General features: G+C 46.8%; 1 protein-coding gene across 1 annotated transcript; it reads left to right on the forward strand.

Annotated features, from left to right (window-relative positions):
- The first annotated feature begins 420 nt into the window (after positions 1 to 420).
- On the forward strand, positions 421 to 23,266 carry VPS11 (VPS11 core subunit of CORVET and HOPS complexes). Its single transcript, XM_084611801.1, has 16 exons — positions 421 to 636; positions 1,898 to 2,046; positions 2,249 to 2,384; positions 4,802 to 4,965; positions 5,094 to 5,341; positions 6,843 to 7,044; positions 9,000 to 9,151; positions 13,688 to 13,874; positions 14,349 to 14,492; positions 14,965 to 15,153; positions 17,949 to 18,110; positions 18,628 to 18,767; positions 19,110 to 19,312; positions 19,894 to 20,065; positions 20,326 to 20,548; positions 22,331 to 23,266. The coding sequence occupies exons 1-16, from the start codon at positions 474 to 476 to the stop codon at positions 22,493 to 22,495; spliced, it is 2,799 nt and encodes a 932-aa protein (XP_084467927.1). The 5' UTR covers positions 421 to 473; the 3' UTR covers positions 22,496 to 23,266.
- The last annotated feature ends 453 nt before the right edge of the window (positions 23,267 to 23,719 follow it).

Consider the following 23,719-nt stretch of genomic DNA (forward strand, 5'->3'; position numbering starts at 1 on the left):
TGGAGATTGGTTTGAGGCAGTATGTACAATAACATAAAAAAAGCAATGTTGCTACATGGAAGCATTATGCATCGGTAAGCCAGGCCCCCTGTGAACGTCTAATGAGCGTTATCGAACCCTGTTCCTCCTACATTATTTCAGTGTTGACAATCACTCCGCTGTCCATCGAGCACAAGGCCTATCAATAAGTACCTCGCCTGAGGCTGGGTAGGGGTTATTGTAAACGTGCTGCAAACATGCTGCGTGGCCAGACGGTTGTGCCGCAGGCCACGGGAGTTTGCAGGGCCGCAGGCGCAAGGGGGCGCCCGCGCACGCCGGAAAACTACAGCTCCCAGCAGCGGCTCGGCGGACGGCGCCTGCCCGGCGTCCCACGTGACACGGTCTCCGGCCGCCGTCCGTCACGTGCGCAAGGAGAGGCGGTTCTCGGCGGCCCGGTCACCTGACCCCTGCCCGGTCCAGCTCTGGTCGGCAAGATGGCTGCTTACCTGCAGTGGCGCCGCTTCGTGTTCTTTGACAGGGAGACGGTGAAGGAGCCGGCCGGGCCCGACGGGGGCGGAGCCGGCGGAGCGAAGCCCTTCGCCCTTCCGCCGGGCATCACCGTCTGCGACTCGGGCAGAGGCAGCCTGGTTTTTGGGGATATCCTTGCCCGGGGCTCCCTCAGGAGGACGCCGTCTGGCGACCTCCCCCACCTTGGAGGTTAGCGCGGGCAGTGAAGCAGGGATTCCCCCGCCCCCTTTTAATGCTAGCGGGTAGGAGAGAGGTTGGGCGCCTTTCCCCCTCTTTGGGCGCCAGTGCGGCGGGATGAGATTTAGGAGTGGCCAAGGCCTTTCCCCTTTGGGCGTCAGAGGGAAATGCACAGATTGAGCCACCTGCCGCTGCTGCCAACCGATGGGGAAGGCCAGTGAGATCGCGCCATCCAGGGTCGGCAGCTTCGTGACAAGGTTGCTCCCCGTGCCTGGCTGGTGGTGTAATGTTCAAATATTTGCATGTCTGCTTCACGTCACTAAATTGTCCCCCACTAATCTCAGCCCACGGGTCCAGGGCTGGGTGAGCTGTGTGGCCTGAACTCCCACTTACTCCTAGAGGAGAGGGCTTCTGAGTGGGGCTGAGACACACTGATGGTGTGGAGTGGAAGAAACTTGCTCTCCCACCACCTGTGCGTTGCCTGTTTTGTGAAGAAATGAAATGGAAAGTGTGTGAGTGATGTATAATGCAGTCAAACTTCAGAATATTTCTCCTTTATAGAAAGAGAGTTTTGGGTAGTTAACTGGGGTATGGTAAGCACTCACTGAAACCGCAAGGTGTGGTTTTGCTGACATATTGTGTGTTTTTGGAATCGCTCAGGCTTTAGGAAGTGTGGTCCATTTTCTTTGTTGCATGATGCACGTGAAGACACTTGTGAATGTGTTCTGCGTGGCTGAGAATCACTGCTGGTAAGAACTAGAAAGTTTTGCTTAGTGTACTCTATTTCATCTATGTACTAGAAACAAGGTGACCACCCTCATCTTGAAATACGCTATGGGTTCTATATAGGAAGGTTCTGAAAGCCTCCCGTGAGGCGCTTCTCATTGGGAGTCGTCAAAAGTGTTTAGTACCTCGCAGCACTGGGCCCTAAACTAAAGTAGGACGTCTGTTAGGTGTGCGCCGAGCTGTTGTTTTGTTTTTCAGTTGCCCTTTGGCATATAGAAAACGTCTGCCTCTTCCAACTCCAGGTCACCTGCACGTTAAAATGTTCACTAAATGTTTTGTTGCCCTGCGATCGCTTCAGTGACTGGAACAATAGCTAGTATAAGTATATTTGGCCAGCTGTCAATAAATAAGGGTAGCTTAAGAAGGGTTTGGTTGTGATATGTGTGGTTTCATTTTGTTTTCTCTGAGTACCTTGACTATCCTCTACATATGGAAGGTCAGATCTGGTTCTTGCCACGCTCCCTTCAGCTGAGCAGTTTCCAGGCTTACAAGCTGAGGGTGACTCACCTGTACCAGCTGAAGCAGCACAGCATCTTGGCTTCTGTTGGTGAAGATGAAGAAGGCATTAACCCGCTGGTAAGTGAAATGACAAAGAGGACATGAGCTCATCTTGTGTGCTTTTCTGAGGAAGAACAATGTATTGGGATTAGTTTGGGAATGTCTTTGGTGTAAAAACAGTGTGTTAAATTCTCACCCTATGGGCTTAAAAGGGACCAGGTTGTGGCCCCAATATACCTTAAGACCATATCTACTCACATTCTGTCTGTGTTGTTTGCAGGTTAAAGTCTGGAACTTAGAGAAACGAGATGGTGGGAATCCTCTTTGCACAAGGATTTTCCCAGCAATACCGGGTAACAAACCTACAGTTGTGTCCTGCATAACTGTCCATGAGACTCTTAACTTCATGGCTATCGGTAAGTGAAAAGCCAAACGCCTCCTGAAGGTGCCGAACAAACTCTGAAGTTAATATGATGGAATGAAAATGGATTGGTCCTATAGAAGGCAGCGTAGAGCGTTCTGACATTTTCACGTCACATGCTTTTCACCCTAAAGAGAATGAACCTGACGCTAGTTGAGAATGCCAGTAATTACTTGCAAAAGTTTGGCAAATCTTGATTTTTACCATAATTTTTACCATAAAACAAGATTTAATGTTCTATTGAGGTTTAAAAGTTAGGTACATACTCTTTTTCTATATTGCAAGAAAGGAAAGAACAGAAACAAAAAGGACACTCGGGTAATTTTGACCCCAAATTGAGATTTTGTTCAGGCGGAGGAGAATGGGTTTTGCAATATGGTAATACCAGGCTATAAAATATATAGGAAAGATAAAGAACGTAACACTGGTGGGGGAGTTGCATTGTATGTTAAAGAAACCGTAGTCAAATAAGGTGCCAATCTGAAATGAAACAAACTGTACCATAGACTCACTATGGATAGAAATTGCATGCTCGGCCGGATTTATACCTTCCGCGCCCTACGGCACAGCATCTTCAGCGCCGCCGTCCTCTCCTCACCCCCGCCTACAGCTGATGTTTGTGTTTTTTGTAATTTTAAATATGTATTTTTTTGTTATTGTATTGAATAAATGTGATTAAAACAATCACATTGGTAGCAGGTAAGTGCTACTTTACTGCACATGTTTCCTTCCTTGACTTTTGCTTCGCAAACGCGCTAGTGATAGCCTCACAGTCCATATCTTTTTAAAAGTTATCCTTCAGTAGTTAAAAGGGTCCAGGCTTCTGACCCTCGGGAGCACCAGGCTAAGGGCTTTAGACCCGGAGGGAGTGCTGGGGCTGAAACCCCGCAGTTCTTTTCCCGGCTTCAGCCCCGGAGGGCAGGGTGCTGGGGCTTGGGGCTTTAGCTACGAGGGGAGCGCTGGTTTCAGCCCCGGCGTGACCCTCCCCTGCTGAAACTGGGAGCGGGGCTGTACGAGCTCTGGCGCCCCCGCCCCCCAGGCAGAAGGTGGGAATGGAGCCTTGGGGCTGAAGCCCCAGCACTCCCCTGAGATCTAAAGGCCTGAGCCCTGGTGCTCCCAAGGGTCAGAAGCCCTGATACCCCCAGAGCCCTGACTCCCCCCTACCTGCAGTCCCAACCCCACTCGGTGTCTGAAGTCTGTACGGTCTTGTTCAGAGTTACGGACAACCTCCGTTCCCGAGGTGTCCGTAACGCTGAGGTTCTACTGTATCATTGGGTTGTCTATCATTTTTAAAATAAGCTTACGCTAACCACTTTTAACCACATATGTACAAACTTTTTAACTTTTAACCCACCTTTAACTTTTACATGACCCTAGAACGCCAGTGCCCCTAGGCACGTGCCTACTGTGCCTAATTGGAAATCCGGTCCCGGTTGCATGCTTGACTAAAAAAAGGTATAGCAGTAGGCATAGGTTACCAACCACCTGACCGGGATGGTGACAGCGATTCTGAAATGATAAGGTTGGCTGGAGAGAGGCTCTAGAAGCAGAAAGCGCAGTTATAATGGGTGATTTCAGCTTGCCTTATGACGACTGGGTGAATGTCACGTTGTGGCGTGACGCAGAGATAAAATTTTGAGACGGCATGAGTGACTGCTTCTTGGAGCAGCTAGTTCTGGAACCCACAAGGGGCAGATGAGCACGATTTGTTGGGGGAAGAATCAGCACGGCTTTTTGTAAAGGAAAGTCGCGCCTCACCAACTTATTTGGATTCTTTGAGGGTGTCAACAATCACTTGGACAAAGGTGATCCAGTGGATATAGCGTACTAGGACTTTCAGGAAGCCTTTGACGAGGTCCATCACCAAAGGCTCTTATGCAGGCTAAATAGTCATGGGATAAGAGAGAAGGTCTTCTCGTGGATCAGTAACTTGTCCAGAGACTTGTTCTAAAAATGTGACTTTTGACCAACTGGTTTCCTTCCGTTTTACAATGTTGACTTTTATAGTGCTAATTATGCACATGAGGCGCACTGTGTGCTTTAAAACAACTGTTACACAAAACTGGTTCCAGCGAGTCAGGCATCTGTTGTAGCAAAGCAAAACAAAAAAGAGCAATAGGAGAAAATAAACCATAAAGAAAGCGTCCGTGTAAGAAACGGACTTTCTCAAACAGGAGAGCTTTGCACTGGGCCAGGAGATGGCCGTGAAGAAGTCCTGGTAGACCCTACTCAGGAAAGGAGTTTGATACATGTGTCCGTGAAGTGAGAAGACCGTGGGACCGCCCCGGTACGCATATCTGTCTGGGAAACAACAAGGAGGATCCAGCTGACTGCAGCTGCCTTGGACTTAATACTAGTCAATGTTTGGAAAGTGCCATAGACATAAACAGTTTAGTCCTTTTCCTTCAACAGGCTTTGCAGATGGAAGCGTTGTGCTTACAAAAGGGGACATCACACGAGACCGACACAGTAAGACCCAGATCTTACATGAAGGCAATTACCCAGTCACTGGCCTTGCCTTCCGCCAGTCTGGGAAAATCACCCACCTTTTTGTTGTCACCACGGAGAACATCCAGGTAAGATATTGGCTTGACAAAGCTGTAATGGAGGTCAGACTCTGGCCCACTGATTGTAACGGCGCCTGGTTATTTATCACCAATCTGCCGTTCGATGTAATCTCTAAAAAATCATATTTCCTTCACAGTCCTATATGCTGTCGGTGAAAGATTATCCTCGTCTGGAGCTGGACACGCATGGTTGCGGTTTACGCTGCTCCACGCTCAGCGACCCCTCCCAGGACCTCCAGTTCATTGTGGCAGGAAACGAATGTGTGTATCTGTACCAGCCAGATGAGCGTGGCCCCTGCTTTGCCTTTGAGGGACAGAAGTTGATCGTTCACTGGTATCGGGGATACCTCGTCATCCTTTCCAAGGACCGGAAGAGCTCTCCAAAGTAAGACTCCGGGAAGCAGATGAGACCATTTTACATGTATTCACTGTGCAGTTTTTGTTCTTTGCAGCTCTCCTGGCGCTTTGTTGTGCAAGGCTGTTGTGACACAGATCCCCATTGCTCTCAGCTGGCAGAGGGCTCGCTGGTCTGTAACAGCAACTCCTAACAGGCCTGTCGCTTTCATAGTATTCATTCGGAAAGAGTACCAGTTGCGGGTTTTAAATGGTTATGATTATCCTCGTAAATGTAGGTACGGCTGCTGTGTAAGGAGTTATGTGTATATCCACTGGAAATGTGTTCTGATAGTTTGTATCAAGGTGTTAATCCCCAGCAGCGGTGAAGAACTGATTTCCTGCCAGAACAAAGAGATCTGTCCGTCCGTCTGTTGACACGTATTGTCTCATTCGCCATCCCCAGTCTGAGCTAAATGCAGAGGAAGAATTGTGAGATTTAACAGGAAGAGCAGAACAGCAAGGGGCTCAGAACCTTTTCCAGGGATGCACTTCAGCGATTTACTAGACTGTATCTGGGGACAAGGAAACCATCCTGAATTCCTCTGCCTAGGAGGTAATCGGGTGGTGCGATTACATTCATGAAAATAGGGTCTCAATCAGGTTTGGCTGAAAACCCTGCAAAAAGGCTTTGGGTAAGATAATCTTATTTGGACAGAAGGTCAGACAGTTCAGGTTAGTGTCTAGGAATGGTGTTACAATTTTGTTTGATAGGTAACCCTTCTGTTTCCATTATCCTTACTCACTATCTCATAAATCTTGATCTTTGATGATAAACTTATGATTGTTTTCACTCTAAGTGGAACTCAGTGCTGTAGTATTGTACGGGATGCTGCTCCTGAGCAGAATCATTCAAGATGATGTGTACGCTGTTGCCTTAGGGGACAGCAAACCTCTTATTACTGTGAGTGTTCAGTGATTAAGGAGCTGAACGCTACAGGGGAAGGCTTCAAAGGGATTTCGGAACTGGAGTGCACCTGTCGTTAACCTGCAAGGCAAAGTAAGGGGTGACATAGCCCAGAGGAGATGGTTTGGGGGCTAACAGGCTGGAAGTGTCAGGGAGCTGACACCCAGTTAAGCAGCAGCAAGTCTCTCTCTAGCTGGAGGCTGAGTGGGTAACAAGGTGACTCTCAGTCCTGGGCACCCCGAGAATCGTCCCAGGTGTTGACTGACATTACTGTGGCATGTGATTAGTATTAGAGCTCTGGCAAAAGCTGCTATGGATTGATCTGAATCTACAGAATCCAGTCATTGCTCCTGGGATAGCGGTATGCACCACCCTCCAGAGCCAGTGGGATCTGTCACCACCCTTTTATAACTCAGATATGATTTCTCCCATCTAGTATGTGGACTAACAACGTACGACATACTCGCATGGTTGTTCAGGGGTTTGTATCCCGGCTCTAAGTGTGTTAAGGAGACGCTATTGAGAATGTGACTCAGAAATCCAAGAGCATGTGTGTTAAACTCTTGCTCTTTCTTCTGGTATCCAGATCAGAGTTTGCTGGGAGCGACCCGCAGAACTCCGACAAGCAAATCTTGAATGTCTACGACCTATGTAACAAGTTCATCGCGTACAGCTCGGTCTTCGATGACGTGGTGGATGTCTTAGCAGAGTGGGGGTCTCTCTACGTGCTGACTAGAGATGGGAAGATCCATGCGCTTCAGGAGAGGGATACGCAGACCAAACTTGAGGCAAGCCACCTTCTTAATCTGCGTTTTATGGCTTCAGAATTGTAAAAACTCCACAGATGAGAGGTTGAGAAGACAGCACTTTGGACAAGTGAGTTATATGTCGGCAGTGTCGTTGTTGCCTTGTTGCTCCCAGAATATTGGCGAGAGAAGGTGGGTGAGGGACCAGTAGAAGATGCGACTTCACTGACCTTGTCTGTAAGTGAGTTATATATCAGATGAGCTAACAGCTTCTCTGCACAGCCAAGTCATTGTAGACAACTTAGTTTCTTATGCAGACCTGTAGAGGGCTTTCGACAGCATTGAGTGGAAGGAACACCTAGCCTTGCGGGCACTTATGACATTTACCTGATGAGGAGCGTAGCAAGTGAAATATGTCACTGTCTAGAGCAGAGGGTCAAACACCTTGTTCCCTGTGATGGATTTATTTTCAGATGTGGCAGAATCTAAGATTTTTATTTAAAAAAAAAAAAAAAAATCTAGTCCTTGTGGCTGTGAAGGAAACTTCTTCAAATGTGAATCAACAAGAATGCCTCAGTTCATAATCTTCCTGAATCTGCAGACAGTCTGAGACACAGTAGCTTTGAGAGGTGTGAACTCTCCCATTAATCTCAATGGAGTATTCATTTTTAAGCCTTATAATGGACACTTGAATGTAAGCATTAATTATGTAATTGATGACCAGTTGGTGAGTGGTATGGGGAAGGAGATGGGAATTGCTGCTAAGAAGGAAATGCAGAGGGAAGTGAGGAGGAAATATCTGAAGACCGAGTTGAGGGACGGAAACAGAGAAAGGAGGATAAGGCGGGAAGAGAAACAAAGGGCAGAAATAACGGTGTACCTGAAGGGGAGCAGATTTTCCTGTTGCATGAGTCTGAATGTGATAATAAGGGACTGAACAAATAATTACTGACAGTTCTGTTATTAAAAGCCAGATTCTACTACTGATCTCTGTGGTAACCTGCCATTGATCTCAGTAGAAGGTCTGTGCATCGAGGAGAGCGTGTTGTCCTGAACACGTTCTTTGGCCTGTGGACTGTAATTGAAAATTAAATTTGGGCCTTGCCACAGAATGAATTTGACATCTCCTTCCAGGGATTTAACTTTTCTGGTTTGTGAGTCTTGAGGAGACGGCCGTATGTGGTGTAGGGAAAGGAGGCACAGGGACAAAGAGGGTTAAACGTAAGAGTGAGCATACTGGGTGAGACCAGTGGTCCATCAGGTGCATTATCCTGTCTTCTGACGGTGGTTGATGCTTCAGAAGGACTGACAGAATAGGGCAATTACTGAGTGATTCATCCCCTGTCCACTCCCAACTTCTGGTTTAGGGACACCCAGACCATGGGGTTGCAGGTATCCCTGACCAATGGCCATTGATGGACCTATCCTCCATGAATGTATCTGATTCCTGCTTGAACCCAACAATAGCTTTGGCTCTCAGAACGTCCCCTTGCAATGAGTTCCACAGGTTGACTATGTGTTGTGTGAAGAAATACTTCCTTATGTTTGTCTTAAACCTGCTGCCTATTAAAGGGCACATACTTGTGACCTTATGTGTGGGAGCCTCAAGGAGTCAGGACAGGAGTTGGGAGGTGGATACGTGTTAGTCAATATGTTGCTTCTCTGCAGTACGCATAATCTGATTTTACTGATTAAGTCCCCTACATTCTCAGATCTCTGCACTGGAGTTTCTTCTCTCTCATTCCCCATAAAGAGTTCATTCTCCTTATCCACCCCACCTTCAAGGCTCTGCCCCTGTCTTCTACCTCTGCTGCCTTCATCTCTGTTCTATAGTAGTGAGAAGCCCAAGTCGCTCTGGTCTGAGGTGGAAATTATAAGTTTGTGGCATGTCTTGGTTTCCTTTGGGATTAAAGGCAGGGAAATTGCCTGACCTCTGCGTTAAGAAGGCGAGAGAAGCTCTTGCCCTCATACTGCCATCTTCTCTTCACATTTCATAGATGCTGTTCAAAAAGAATCTGTTTGAAATGGCTATTAACCTGGCCAAGAGTCACCACTTGGATAGCGATGGCTTATCAGAGATTTTCAGGCAATATGGAGATCATCTATACAACAAAGGGAACCATGATGGAGCCATTCAGCAGTATATACGGTAGGAAGGGCCGTGAAAAGCCAGGGGAATATAATGAAAGTATACAGGGCTGCTGAGGCCTTGCATTTAGCTAGACCCTGGGTAAAAGACACAAGTCAAACCTAATGTAACGAGTTGTAGTGGTAATAAAGGGTCTGTCAATCAGCCTTACAGGGTTCTAAATTAACAGCATCACCTTGGGAAAGGAACCTGAGCATCACTGTGTACAGCTCAATGAAGAACTCCTGCTTTTTTACCACAGCTATATATCGAGCGACAAGGTGTTCGGATACATAAGGAACAGGATCGAGACTAAACAAAAAAATATTATAGTGTCATCATATAAACAGTGGCTTGCCTTCATTTTGAATTCTGTGGGCAGTACTGGTTATCCCGTCTCAAAAAGGATATTACAGAATTAGGGGCAGTTTATAAAAGAGTAACGGTAGTTGGGTTTGGAAAACCTCTCCTGTTAAGAATGAAAAGATTGGGATTGTTACCTTAGAAAGGAGATAAACAGGAGGTGATGTCATATAGGTATATAAAATAATGAATGCCCCAGAGAAAGTAGATCAGGAACTTCTATTCTCTCTGTCTCGTAACACGCGAAACAAAAGTATGTTTGGTGAGATTGAAAGGTGACAGGTTCAAAACTTGATAAAAGGAAATACTTTTTCAGATAGTGCACATTTAGACTGTGGAATGTATTGTCACAGAATGTCATTGCGGTCAAGAATTTAGCAATATTCAAAGAGGGATTGGACACTTATTATGGATAACATGAATATCCAGAGATATAATATGTTGTTTGCAGTGTTGTGGTAGCCACGTTGGTCCCAGGATATTAGAGAGACAAGGTGGATGAGAACATAAGAATGTCCCTACTGGGTCAGACCAAAGGTCCATCTAGCCCAGTACCCTATCTTCCACGGTAGCCACTGCCAGGTGCCCCAGAGGGCATGAACAGAACAGGTAATCATCAAGTGATCCATCCCCTGTCGCTCATTCCCAGCTTCTGACAAACAGAGGCTAGGGATGCCATTCCTGCCCATCCTGGCTAATTGCTATTGATGGACCTATCCTCCATGAATTATTCGTGAGGTAATATCTTTTATTAGACCTAGTTCTGTTGGTAAAAGAGACAAGCTTTCCAGCTACACAGAGCTCTTTTTCAGGTCTATGTAGCCCGAAAGTTTGTCCTTTTTCACCAATGGAAGTTGGTCCAATAAAAGTTATTACTTTGTCTCTTAGGTCATGTCTGCACTACAAAGTTGTCAACTATTTAAGTAGACATCGAGCCTCTGATTTAAGCAAGTTGATCTGGTGTGTCCACACCACGCTCATTGTGTCGGTGGAGTGCGTCCTCACTAGCAGCGCTTGCATCGGCACACTGAGCACTGCGCTGTGGGTAGCTATATCACAGTGCCTGTAGCCAAATGGTATTTTGGGTAGGGCTTGCAATGCCTCATGGGACCAAAATATTGGCATGGGTGGTTATGGGAACATGGTGTTAGCCTCCCATGATGCACGTACCTTCCTCCCTGAAATCAATGGCAAACAAACAAGCCTTTTTCACACCTTTTTTGTGAAAGCCTGGGTTAGCTGCACAGACACTATATCACGATAAGCATGGACGCCGCTCAGCTGCACTCTCTTGTTGTGAGCATTACAATCACCTCGCACCTCATCCAGCAGTATTTACACAGGACTTGCTGCATGGAACAATGTGATGTCACGCAAGCAGCCCTGCTGGAAGCCATAGAACAAAGCAATTCACGGTTGCTGGTGACAGTCATGCATCAGCTGAACACGGTTGAGCGCCGTTTCTGGTTCTGGGAAACAAGCAGTGACTGGTGGGACCGGATCGTTATTCAGCTGTGTGAATGCATAAGGCCACTTTCCAGAAACTGTGTGCAGAGATTTCCCCAGCCCTGAAACGCAGCAATACTAAAACGAGAGCTGCTCTGACAATGGAGAAGTGAGTGGCTATCGCTCTGTGGAAGCTTGCAATGCCAGACTGCAACCAGTTAGTGGGATGTCAGTTTGGAGTGGATAAATCTACCATGCGATCTATCGTGATCCAAGTTTGCAGGGCCATTAACAGGCTTCTGCTAAGAAGGGTAGTGACTCTGTGCAATGTGCAGGACATAGTGGATGGTTTTGCCAGGATGCGGTTCCCTATCTGCGGTGGGGTGATAGATGGCACGCATATTCCTATCTTGGCACCAGACCACCTTGCCAAAGTGTACATAAACTGAAAGGGATACTTTAGTGGTGTTGCAAGAACTGGTGGATCACGGGCTGTTTCACCGACATCAACATGGGATGGTCAAGAAAGGTGCATGGCGCGCATATTTAGAAACACAGGTCTGTTCAGAAAGCTGCAAGCAGGGACTTTCTTTCCAGACTGCAAAATAACCATTGATGAGGTTGACATGCCAATCATGATCTTGGGAGACCCAGCCTATGCCTTGCTCCCCTGGCTCACGAAGCAATATACCGGCCGCCTGGACAACAGTAAGTGCCGATTCAACCATAGGCTGAACAAGTACAGAATGATGGTGGAATGTGCCTTTGGATGTTTAAAAGGTCGCTGGCACTGTTTGCTTACTAGGTTAGACCTCAGTGAAAGCAGTATCCCCATTGTTATCGCTGCCCGCTGCGTGCTCCATAATATCTGTGAAATAAAGGGAGAAAAGTTTCTGCCGGGGTGGGGGGTTGAGGCAGATCGCTTAGCAGTCAATATTGAGCAGCCAGATACCAGGGCAATAAGAGCCCACTGAGGGGCTCTGCGTCTTCGTGAGACCTTAAAACCCAATTTCAGTAATGAGCCAGAGTAATGTGACGCTTATCTGTGTTGTTCCTTACCAAACTATTCCCTCCGTTGCATTTTCTCCCCTGTAAACTTCACCCCCACCAGCCACCATGTGTGGAATGAATAAAGACCCTTTTTTCCTCAATCCATTTTGTTTTATTATGCACACAAACACAGAGAAAAGCAAAGAAAAGTAAGATAACCTTGGGCAAAAGGGCTGATAATAGTGTGAGAGGAGAAACAAGGAAAGTTTGTTTACAGATGCACTGCAATAACAATCAAAGGTCTGGGAATGGGTGCCTTCTGTTCCTTGTATCGCCTCCTGGTGCTGAGTGGAAGGGATATAGACTCCTTCCCCCTTCTCCCCCACACATCATAGGACATTTTGGGGAGGAGGCGATGATGGCAGGCAGTGCTACTGAGAGAGTCTAGCATCCAGCAGCCTTTCTTGAAGCTCAACTAGATGCCTCAACATGTCTGATTGCTCCTTCATAATCTGCAACATCTCATCATGCGTGGCACGCTCTTGTTCCCTGCAAGCTCTCCTGTCCTCCCTGTCCATGGCCACGCAGTGGAGTTGAAAGCGCTCTCCAGAGTGGTCACAGCAGAGCACTGTGGGACACCTCCTGGAGGCCAATTCATTTGAATTACACAACGCAGTGTCTACACTAGCCACCGTTGATCCGTGGATGTCGAATCAAGTGCTACGCCTCTCGCGGAGGTGGAGTAAAGAAGTTGCCTTTACAAGCGACGTAGGTCAGTGGAAGGGACTCGGTAGTGTAGAGACATACATTAATAGATTAACACGTCGACCTAAGTTTGTAGTGTAGACCAGGCCTTAGTGATACAATAGTTAATGCAGACAAAAATTGCTTCAAGTAGCCAATCTAATTTTTTGGGATGAGGTCTTCACGGGGGGACTGATTATTCCAAATCTGCCTACTGTGGGTTTCTTGCACCTTCGTCTGAAGTACTTGGTGCTATCCATTACCATAGGCAGGATACTGGACTAGATGAATCACAGATCTGATCCATCTGGTAATTCGTATGTAACACCTGGGGGATGTTTAAAAAAAATAAAACTACATTCAGTGAAATATCTTTTTTAAAAAAAATCTCATACATTTCTTTTTATACCAGGGTTTATACAACTTTAACAAAACCTGCATTTTTGGGCCTAAAGTAACTTGATAAGTGGCCTTTTCAAGTTTCATAAAAAGGAGTATGGGTAAGAGGCAGGAGTTCTTGCTTAGAACTATGTGTCTTATTTAGAACCCATATTTCTGTCTCTGGGATTCTTGGGGTTTATGTAGTGTTGACATAAATTTTACTATCGAGTTGTGATCACAACAGTGAAATAGCAGGATAATAGTGGCTAAGATGTTGAAGTGGGGAAAAGAGCTCTGACTGTGGGGCTCAGGAAACCTTGTTTTTAAACCCTTTTTGAGGTGGTCTTAACTCAGTTGTGTGTCAAAACCACACCTTCCCCTTAAAATAGGATGTTAAGTCATCATGTGTTTTCACCCCAACCTTAATCCAAGCCTCTGGGGCAGAGTATTAAGTTTGCTTCACTACATGTGAGGATGGATGGTATCCTGGTCTGACCAGTCATTATTTCTGAAACATAGCTGGATCCCTAGTGGGTGGGTTCCTATTGGTGTCCAGAGCTTTATTGCTGTGCTGTCAATTCCTTTATCTCTGGCTTATTGGAAGTAGCAATCTTATGTCACTTTTCTCCCAAGAACCATTGGGAAGCTAGAGCCATCTTATGTGATCCGGAAGTTCTTAGATGCTCAGCGTATACACAACCTGACTGCGTACTTGCAGACACTCCACCTGCAGTCCCTTGCTAACGCAGACCACACCACCCTGCTGCTAAACTGCTACACCAAACTCAAAGACAGCTCCAAACTGGAGGAGTTCATCAAGGTAATGGGGGAAGGTAAAAGTAGTTATGCAAAACCATCAGGTTAGTACAGTGATTAGAAAAAGGGTAATAGCAAAATTGTTGACTGATTCCAGTAGTAGCTTTGCCCACATAAGGACTGCTGGATTAGTCCTCAGCATCCTCATGCACTTGTGCACATATCTCTAAGCTTCCAGCACCACTGCAGCATTCATTTGACTTGCCATCTTAAGCTTTGAGCGTGGAAGATTGTTTGTGTTCCTAGTGTGATTCAGTCTTAGAAATCTAACTAGAACAATGGTCATCTGCACATGCAATGCTTGTCTTGCATGAGAGTAATTTAACGGTCACTCTTTGGGTCCTCATGCATGGAAGCTGATCTGTATCTGCCAACAGCCTAGAGGATTCTTGCTGATAGGCCAGATGTCTGCAAATCCATATCAGGTCTATCTCTCTCCCTCTCCCCCCAGTAATGCCCCATCATTTCCTCCTTGTAGACCAGTGAGAGTGAGGTCCACTTTGATGTGGAGACAGCAATCAAGGTGCTCCGTCAAGCAGGTTACTTTTCCCATGCTGTGTACCTGGCAGAGAAGCATGCACACCATGAATGGTTCCTCAAAATCCAGCTGGAGGACATCAAGGTGAGAAGATACCTTTAAACATTTCTGTTTGATCCCTATATGGTAGGAAAGCCTCTCTTTGTTAGGAATGCTCCTCCATGCAGCATGGGAGTCTAAGCTGCTTATGGGACAATTGTGCTAGCAGTACAAACAACTGCTAGCATTGTGCAATAGTCAGTCTTGCCTCTGAAGCATATAAGTAATTACACAGGGCTTAAATGTCCTCTTGCTTCAGGTGCTGCTACTGCGATAGCTGTTTTGTCCTGGATCAGTGCCAGTTGTCCATCTGGCTGCCACCATTTCAGCCCATAGATGGCCGCATTTCAGTGGCGGACAAAGTTATCATTTGGGATACCCTTTTATTTATTTATTTAAATAAAATACTGCATTGTTTCTCTGCATGTTGGCTACTGTGCAGAGAGGGCTTTGGCTTTTGTATCTGAAGTACAGAGGGTGGTACCATGTGCCAGCTTTCACTAGCTCTTCCTTGCAGAATTACCAGGAGGCCTTGCAGTACATTGGCAAGCTGCCATTTGACCAGGCAGAAAGTAACATGAAGCGGTATGGCAAAATCCTGATGCACCATGTCCCCAGTGAGACCACAGAATTGCTGAAGATCCTATGCACAGACTACCGGCCCACAGGAGACCGTGAAGGCTCTGGGATGCTGGAGGGGAAAAAAGTAAGATCTGTGTAACTGAACCAGTGTGCCCTTGAGTGTGGAGATGTAGCTAATGTGATGATTTCATAGCTGACAAAATACGACGAGAGAGTGTTGCAGTTAAGGGAAGTTTCCCATGGAGATGTGGGGTCACGGATGCCATAAGAAACCTTGTGCTTTGTTCCATTGCTATTGAAGACTTAACAGTCCAGGGTGAGCACCCTCTGGTATTAGGCAGGTCTGAGGACTCATGCATTGTATTGGGAAAATACTGACACCTTTGGACCATGGGTGAGGTGGCATCTTTACTACCTCTACCTGTATAATTGTTTCTTGAGTGAACAAGAAGCTGGAGACCTCGGGTCTGATCCCAGAGTGATCTCTCCTCTCCTCTCTGGGTAAACAGCAGCAATGGTGAAGTGACCTGCACAATCAGTGGCAGAGCTGCGACTAGAACACAGGAGCAGTAGCTCCCAAGGCTCTGCTTTAAGCGCTAGGCAACTCTCTTCACTAGTTCCTCTCCCTCTGTTCCCAAACCTCTGCACTGGAACATATGAGCAGAGCCCAGCCTCCCATCACCACCATAAGGGGAGTTGGTGATGTGTTGGCAGAGGCTTTGGAGCAAGGGAACTGAATTGCTTGGGCCTGTAGGTCCCACCAGCACCCTCTAGTTCCCCACTAGTGCATCCTAGACAATGGGACACAAGGGTCCATGTGGCTTCTGTTTCCTAGAAACGTTGGGGAGGGTCCATCAACTTCCCCCCCTTAGAGATGGCTCACAAGGCCTCTGCTTCTCTGAAAGAATTGGGGACAGTTGGCAGCAGGGCAAGGGAGCACTCTCCTTCAGAGTCCTTGGTCCCTTTCATGTCCTCTGACATCAGCAGCATTGTGAACTGAACTTTGAAAGTGCAAGAAAGTGGTGTGGGGGTTGGGTGCTAATTGGGGTGGAAAGGAAAGTGAGACAACAGGCACTGAATAAGCAAAAATAGTGGCTCTAAGCATAACCAGACAGGCTAATAATAAAGTGGAACCACTTCTGAGTGGTAGGAAGGATGGGAGAAGGGCCCATTGGGTCTGTAATAGAGGAAGATATTGTAGGGAATGGGGAGGGGCTGAGTTGGGGAGAAAGTTGATTTTAAAAAAAAACGCTACAACTAAGATTTGTGATTTTGATGCCCTGTTTATGTTTGCCTGTCCATCACTGTTTGCCTTGGCTGTTTAGGTTGTAAGGTCTTTGGGGCAGAGACTGCATCATCTTATGTATTTGTACACTGCTGTGCACAATGGTGCCCTGACCCTCATTGGGATCCATGGGTATATCTGTAATAAAATATTTAATAGCAATAGACAACTGGGAAGTTCTGAAAAATCATTGTTCTGCACTGAGCTGTTCTAATTCCACCAAGATCACGTGAAAGGAAGTTTCCCTGGATCTGGAAGGTAGAAGTTTGAATTTCCAGTGTTTAGATCTGCTGGTTGTTGAGAGAGATTCATCTTAGACTAGGTGGGGAGTGTACTCCCAGGGTGACGCCTGGAAGCCGTTGGAACCACCGTTCCCCCAAACCGTTCAGCTGGGTTGGCTTCCCACACTGCTTTTGCTGAGAACACCCCGCTAGCCCCCTCTGAGCCCTGTTATCACCCAATACCACAGCAGGTGGCACCACATACCTAACTGAGTGCTTTACCTAAGCCACTCATGGACCCACAATGGAGGCACCAGCCAATTGCCCAGCCTTGCACCCCTACTGGAGTATAAACCCAGAAGTATACTGTCTTGCACTTCACAGGGATCTGTACATGCAAGCTCATTAAATTAGTCTGCTTCCCCCTCAATGTGGGGAAGATATGCACCAAGCCTTTGTTAACTGAACTGAGATTTTCCCAAACGCTTCACTCAAAAACATACTGGTTAAGATAAAACAAAACAAGTTTATTAACTACAGAAAGATTTTAAGTGATAAATTATAAACAGATCAAGGCAGATTACCTAGCAAATGAACAAAAATGCAATCTAAGCCTAATATGCTAGATAGGATTTGAATCAAACAGTGTCTCACGCAGTTAGATAGTACAAGCAGTTCACCAAGTTTCCATACACAGGCTAGAAATCCCATTAGCCTGGGACCAGCACTTCCCCCAGTTCAGTCTTTGTTCCTCAGGTGTTCTCTTGTGTGGGGAGTGAGGTCCCGTGGTGATGTCACTTCCCCCTTGTATAGCTTTTTCCGTGTGGCTGGAACCTCTTTGTTCCAAGCTAAGTTCCCAGCCCAATTTGTGGAAAAATTAAAGTACCAAAATGGAGTTCAGTATCATGTGATCTGATCACAAGCCCTTGCATTCTCCTGACGAGTCATAGCAGCCATTATCCATTATGCTCTAATAAATTGGTTAGTCTCTAAGGTGCCACAAGTCCTCCTTTTCATTATCCATAGGCTGGCTGAAGAGTCCACAGGTGAGGACAAGCCTTTTCCATGGCTATTGTCCTTGTTGATGGGCCATTAGCACTGCCTAGCTTCTTTATTGTTGTACCTGAAAGACTAGCAGTGGGTGCTTCCAGCCTCACATCATACTTTAGTAACTCCCACATAGCAAGATTTCATAACTTCACATATGATGATAGCACATACAGTCCAACAAGTTATTAATTTTTAGCAGATCAAGACTTTTAAAATATCTCACAATGCATAGTTTGTACAAATCATATAATAATTTCATCACCATGGGGAAATATGGGGTGCTTTGGGATGCTGAGTGCCATAGAGAGACATGCACTTGGTATTGGACAGTGTGTCTGACTTTCTTTCTGGCTTGTGTTAAAGGCTAATTCTGAGGAGTTCATTCCAGTCTTTGCAAACAACTCCCGGGAGCTCAAAGCTTTTCTGGAGCACATGACAGAGGTGCAGTCTGACTCTCCCCAAGGCGTCTATGACACACTGCTGGAACTTCGACTCCAGAACTGGGCACATGAACAGGATCTGCAGGTTTGAGCTCCTTTCACCCTGTAGCTAGAGAAGGGGCTTCGGTGGGCCCACCATTTCTATTTGCATCATTTTTCAACCTCTAAGCTCTGCTCATATGTGGTGTTAATACAGGATGACCCAAGCATGCTGTGCTGGACAGACGAATGGACAAACCAGCACAGTCCATCTATTAAATTTCTATTAGGTTTGGCTGGACTCTGTCCCTAGGGGTCTCACTGATTGTGGGTACTGGAGAATTATGACCCTTTGGGAAAGTGCCTTGTCTCACTCGCCTGCACCCTTTCTGTTCTGAAAGCTGGCTCCCAGCAATCCTCTTGATCGCTGAGTATTTCTTTGCTAATCAAGGCCAAGGAGAATTCCTCCTGTTCTTTTAATAGGGAAAGGAGAAGAGCAGAGGGAACTCCCCCCCCCCCCCCCCCAGCCCCAGGAGAGCTGCAGTGTAGGTGTCTGATCCTTGGAGTGGAATTTGCCACGCTCCTGGAGCTAAACACTCTGTTTGGTTTTGTCTCCTTTGCAGATCAAAGAGAAGCTGCACAGCGAAGCCATCACCCTGCTGAAGAGTGGAAGGTTCAGAACAGTTTTCCATAAGGCTTTGGTCCTGTGTCAGATGCACAACTTCAAGGATGGTGTCCTCTACCTTTATGAACAGGGCAAACTGTGAGTGCTGCTTCCCTTCCAGGGACTGAGCCTTATTGGTTCAGGCACTGGACCACAACCCTTTATGTACTACTAGAGGAAGGGAAGGGTGAAGATCCTCTGATGGTCTCAATGCAGGGACCTAGGTCAGTTGCCAAGCTGAAAAACTAACCTGTGTCTCTGCTGCTGTTTTTGCAGAGGGGTGGTGTAATGTAATGTAGGAGGGCCTGGCTGACCTGGGTCTTTGCAGTAGTGCAGGGGAATTATGTGGCCAGGTGACAGGCTGGGGTCCCTGCAGGAGTGAGTAGGGGAGAGGTGGGCTGACCAACTGACCTGTTCTCACCCTAGCTCCCCTTTTTTCAGTTTTCAACAGATCATGCATTATCACATGCAGAATGAGCAGTACAGGAAGGTGATTGAGGTGTGCGAGTTGTATGGAGACCAAGAGACCTGTCTCTGGGAACAGGCCCTCAGCTATTTTGCCCGGAAAGAAGAGGACTGCAAGGAATACATCACAGCAGTACTGAAGCATATTGAAAACAAGAACCTCATGCCTCCACTGCTCGGTAATGACAAGACCTATAGCAAGGAAATAGGGCTAGAATGAGCTCTCTCTGGACAGAGAGTTTGGAGGAATGCAATAGTCAATGCAGCTTGAGATGTAGCTAGTCCACTAGCAGTCTGCACTGTAGGGAGGGCACATACCAGTGATCCCTGATTGAGCGGGGCGGCTTACTAATTCTAATCAAGCCTCACAACCTGCCTGTGGCTAAGCAGTATCCCCATTCAGTCTCTGTGCCTTGGTTTTCCCCTTTGGTTAAGTGTCTTGCCCAAGACAGACAGTGAACTGGTAACAAAACTGGAATAGAATCCAGGTCTCTTGACTCCCAGTGCCCAGCTCTGACCACCTAAACACCTCCCTGTCCTCTTTCTGGAATCCCCTAAGCACATTGGTTGCTAGAACCCCCAGTTTCCCTGTCTAATACCTTCTAAAGTTTAGAGTTTTATTCAAGAGTTTTGTAATTCAGTAAAACCCTGACCCCTTAGGCCTTTGGATGGCATTTCAGAAAAGAGCAGTCCAGATAAGACCAGCATAGCTGTTCCAGCTCTTGGTTTGTTTCTGTATTAATGTGCTGGTTATTCTCAGTTGTGCAGACTCTGGCTCATAACTCCACGGCCACGCTGTCTGTGATTAAAGATTATCTTGTCAACAAGCTGCAGAAGCAAAGCCGCCAGATTGAGCAGGATGAGCAGAGGATTCAGAAATATCGTGAAGAGACCACAAGGATCCGCCAGGAGATTGAAGAGCTCAAAACCAGGTGCAGGAGACACTGTCTCTCTCTCTCCCTATCTATATAAAAATCTAGTTTGAGCATACTATAGTGTCCATCCCCAAGATCTCCTCTTGTTCTGTTGCTGGTGGTTGAGTGTGCTTGATATAGTTTTGGAGACCTAGAGGGAAAATCCTGTATTCAGCAGCTGCTCAGGTGCACTGACTCTGGGGTGTCTTACGTTGGGTAGTCCTCTTTTTTTCATTTTCTTTCTGTCTCCCCCCCTCCCCACACCCAAATTGTCTCAGTCCCAAGATCTTCCAGAAGACAAAGTGCAGCATCTGTACAAGTGCCCTGGAGCTGCCTTCAGTCCACTTCCTGTGTGGTCATTCCTTTCACCAGCACTGCTTTGAGAGCTACTCAGAGAGCGATTCAGAATGTCCCACCTGCATGCCAGAGAACCGAAAGGTCACAGATATGATCCGAGCCCAAGAGCAGAAGAGAGATCTGCATGATCAGTTTCAGCATCAGGTAGGGGTATCACCATCACTGCCCTTTCCCCTTATACCTGCTGGGTTTAAACCTCTGCTGTGCAGGGGCAGCAGGTTTGTAGAAATTTTGTTGGTGCCCAGAACGCCCAGAGCCCCCCACCTGCCTAAGGCTCTGAGATGGAGTTTGGGTTGGGGAAGGAGGTCTGGGGTGCAGGCCCTGGGCTGGGGCAGGGGATTAGGGTACAGGCTGGAGGCTCTGGGAGGGAGTTTGGGTGCAGAAGGGGTGAGAGGTTGGGCTCTGGGAGGGAGTTTGGGTGGGGGAGGGGGTCTGGGGTGCAGGCTCTGGGGTGGAGTTTGGGGATGGGAGAGGGTGCAGGCTCTGGAACAGAGTTTGGGTGTAGGCTCTGGGCTGGGGCAAGGGGTGGGGATGTAGGAGGGGGTGAGGGATGCAGCCTCTGGACTGGAGTTTGGGTGCAGGCTCTGGGCTGGGGGTGGGGGTGCAGGCTCTGGGAGGGAGTTTGGGGGCAGGTGTGGAAAAGGGGTGGGGGGTGCAGGCTCTGGGAGGAGGTGGGAGGGTGTGGCGCTTATCTGGGGCTCCTAGGCAGGGAGGGCTGGGGGACCTTCACGTGCTGCTACCCCCAGGCACTGCCCCCGCCGCTTCCTGTAGGCTGCAGGGGTGCTTGGGACGGGAGCAGCACGCGTAGACACAGACACAGACCCACCCCACCATGGGGCTGCAGGGAGGGGCTGGCAGCCATGTGGAACGAGCAGGCAGGAAGCCACTCAGCTCCGCTGTGCTGCCATTGGTGGGTGCGGGCCCCAGGCCATTTTAAATGGCCCAGGTGGGAGCGCCTGGGGGTGGAAGGCAGGGCTGAGGGAGAGACCTGGCCTCAAACATTGCTGGAGCTGGGCTCAGGGCCAGGAATATTTCTGGTGCCCAGGCACCACGGGCCCATAGAACTTGCTGCCCATGCTGCTGTGGACAGTATGCCTTAATGTATACAGGAGTTCAGGCTCCTGTGCTGTTTGAGAGACTTGTTGAGAACAGGAAAGGATGAAGCTACTTTGCAAACATGTCCTTCTTGAACCTGATTTCTGGAGCATTGATAGCTGAATGACTTACGTCTGAGGTGCCTTCCATACCAAAGGATTCTTTTGTGCTTTACAAATGGAGGTAGCTAGAGGTAATTTCCCTTCAGCTGTCACTGAAAGGCATCCACCTGTAGGGTGGAACATGACAGCTGCGCAATAGCATACAATAACACTGCACAACAGTTTGACCTGAAACTATAGTGAAATTGAAGGAGGTAGAAAGTAGTTTGTCAAGTTGGAATTTGCACCAAGTTGGCCGAGGCAGGTTTAAGACTGTAAAGGTAGTCTCTCTCTTTTCAGACCTTTTCTAAGCAAGGATTTAAAAGTGTTATGTTAGAATTTGTAGCTAATGTATTCCAACAAACACATTTGAAAAATCTAATGTAGATAAGGCAGTGTGTACTTTAACATATGTTAAGTTGGTGGTGTTAAAAAGCCTAGGGTTCAACTTGATTTGACGGCACATGATTTAAATGGAGATGAACTGAATATTTGGGTGAACATGTGGATAATTAGGAAGGCTGAATATCCTAACTACAGAAAACCTTTCTTGAGGTGTGTGTTAGTACAAGAACTTCCACCAGGGGTCACAATGCTCCTTTGCTTGTGCAACACAAATGCTCCAAAATCAAGTGACCAAATATGGTTGAGATTGCAGCAGATGGCACATGAGTGCTTTTGGATCAGGACCGAACCCTCTCTTAATGAGGCTTCTTTTTGTCTTTGACAGCTCAAGTGCTCTAATGATGGCTTCTCTGTTGTTGCTGATTACTTTGGTCGTGGGGTTTTCAACAAGCTCACTCTCATTACGGATCTGCCCCCAGGCAAATCAGCCACAACTATTGACGCTGGCCTGCAGAGGGAGCTCCTCATACACACAAAACGCAGCACCTAGAGCCATGCCTTCCCTGGGACGCCTCCCTTGTGGATCTTGTACTATACTTATCTTGAAGACTCTGTAAATTAGTTGCTTCTTGATTTTTCAACCTCTCCAATGAACCGGGATGGAACTTGACTGGAGAGGATCTAAAAAGAGGGCGTGAGCTAAGTGGCTGTAAATCTCGTGTTGTTGGAATATGTATGATGCAAAGAACTGTGTACTTTCTGGGAGGGTTTGAGTCCAGGTCAGGGTGCATAGCACCCTTCTTACAGCCTCACAGTGCCTTAAGCCCTGGGCACACCAACCTGTCTGCAATGCTACAGGGCAATCTCTGGTGTCACATTTGCCCAGCACAAAGCCTTTTGCAGCAGGTTTCCGCTGGGCAGTAACTGATTGTCCTGTAGGTTGGGTCAGCCAGCGTTGCAGCTAATTACACTATACTAGCTTGACAGAACTGAAGGCTATGAAAATAACTGGGTTTCTTGCCCAATGATCAAGTGTTATGTAGTGTGCTTGTGTTGGGTTTTTTGTTGGTTTGTTTTTTAATTTAGTTGCTTGTAGACCAGAGATGAAGTCTGGTTATCACTGATGGAAAATCAGAGTTTGGGGCCAGATGGTCTTTTAGGGGTGTAATTGCTTCATTTGGTTGCTCTGAGATTATTTTATGTAATGAAGAATGGCCTAAGAGGCACGTAGATAGAAATTCAACTCAAATGTGAGTTCAGAATTTCTCGTTTCAGCTGCTCAACCCATGTTTCACCTGTATTAAAAGTGACCTCACACAAATTCAGTTGTGCTGTAACTGTCTTTCCATTTAAAGGTTTGAATTGCTTACTATAAGAAATTTCTTATCTACATACTTTGAATTTATGCATGTTTTGTAGCTCAGAAATGTGAACATGGGCTTTTTTTAATGTGAACTGACTGTGATGATTTAGGGATATAATCTGCCCTGGAGCTACAAGTTATGTATCTGAAAAGAGAAGAAAATACACTTCTTCATAACAAGTTAAAATGTAGGGTTTTCTCTTATAGAAATGCAAAAAATGTTTTACACACTGCACATTAATCTTATCTACATATAAAATAACTTCCAGTCCCTCATTCTGCCCCAAAAGCAAATCCTGGTCCCACTAGCTGCACATAAGCAATAGTCAGAAAATCGTCTCTATTTCTGTAGTACTGTGTTGCTGAGCTATGGATTGTGTATTGATTATATTGATCACTTAAGAATTCCCA

Source organism: Lepidochelys olivacea, assembly GCF_965140295.1.
Source record: "Lepidochelys olivacea isolate rLepOli2 genome assembly, chromosome: 22".
Classification (NCBI taxonomy): Eukaryota; Metazoa; Chordata; order Testudines; family Cheloniidae; genus Lepidochelys; species Lepidochelys olivacea.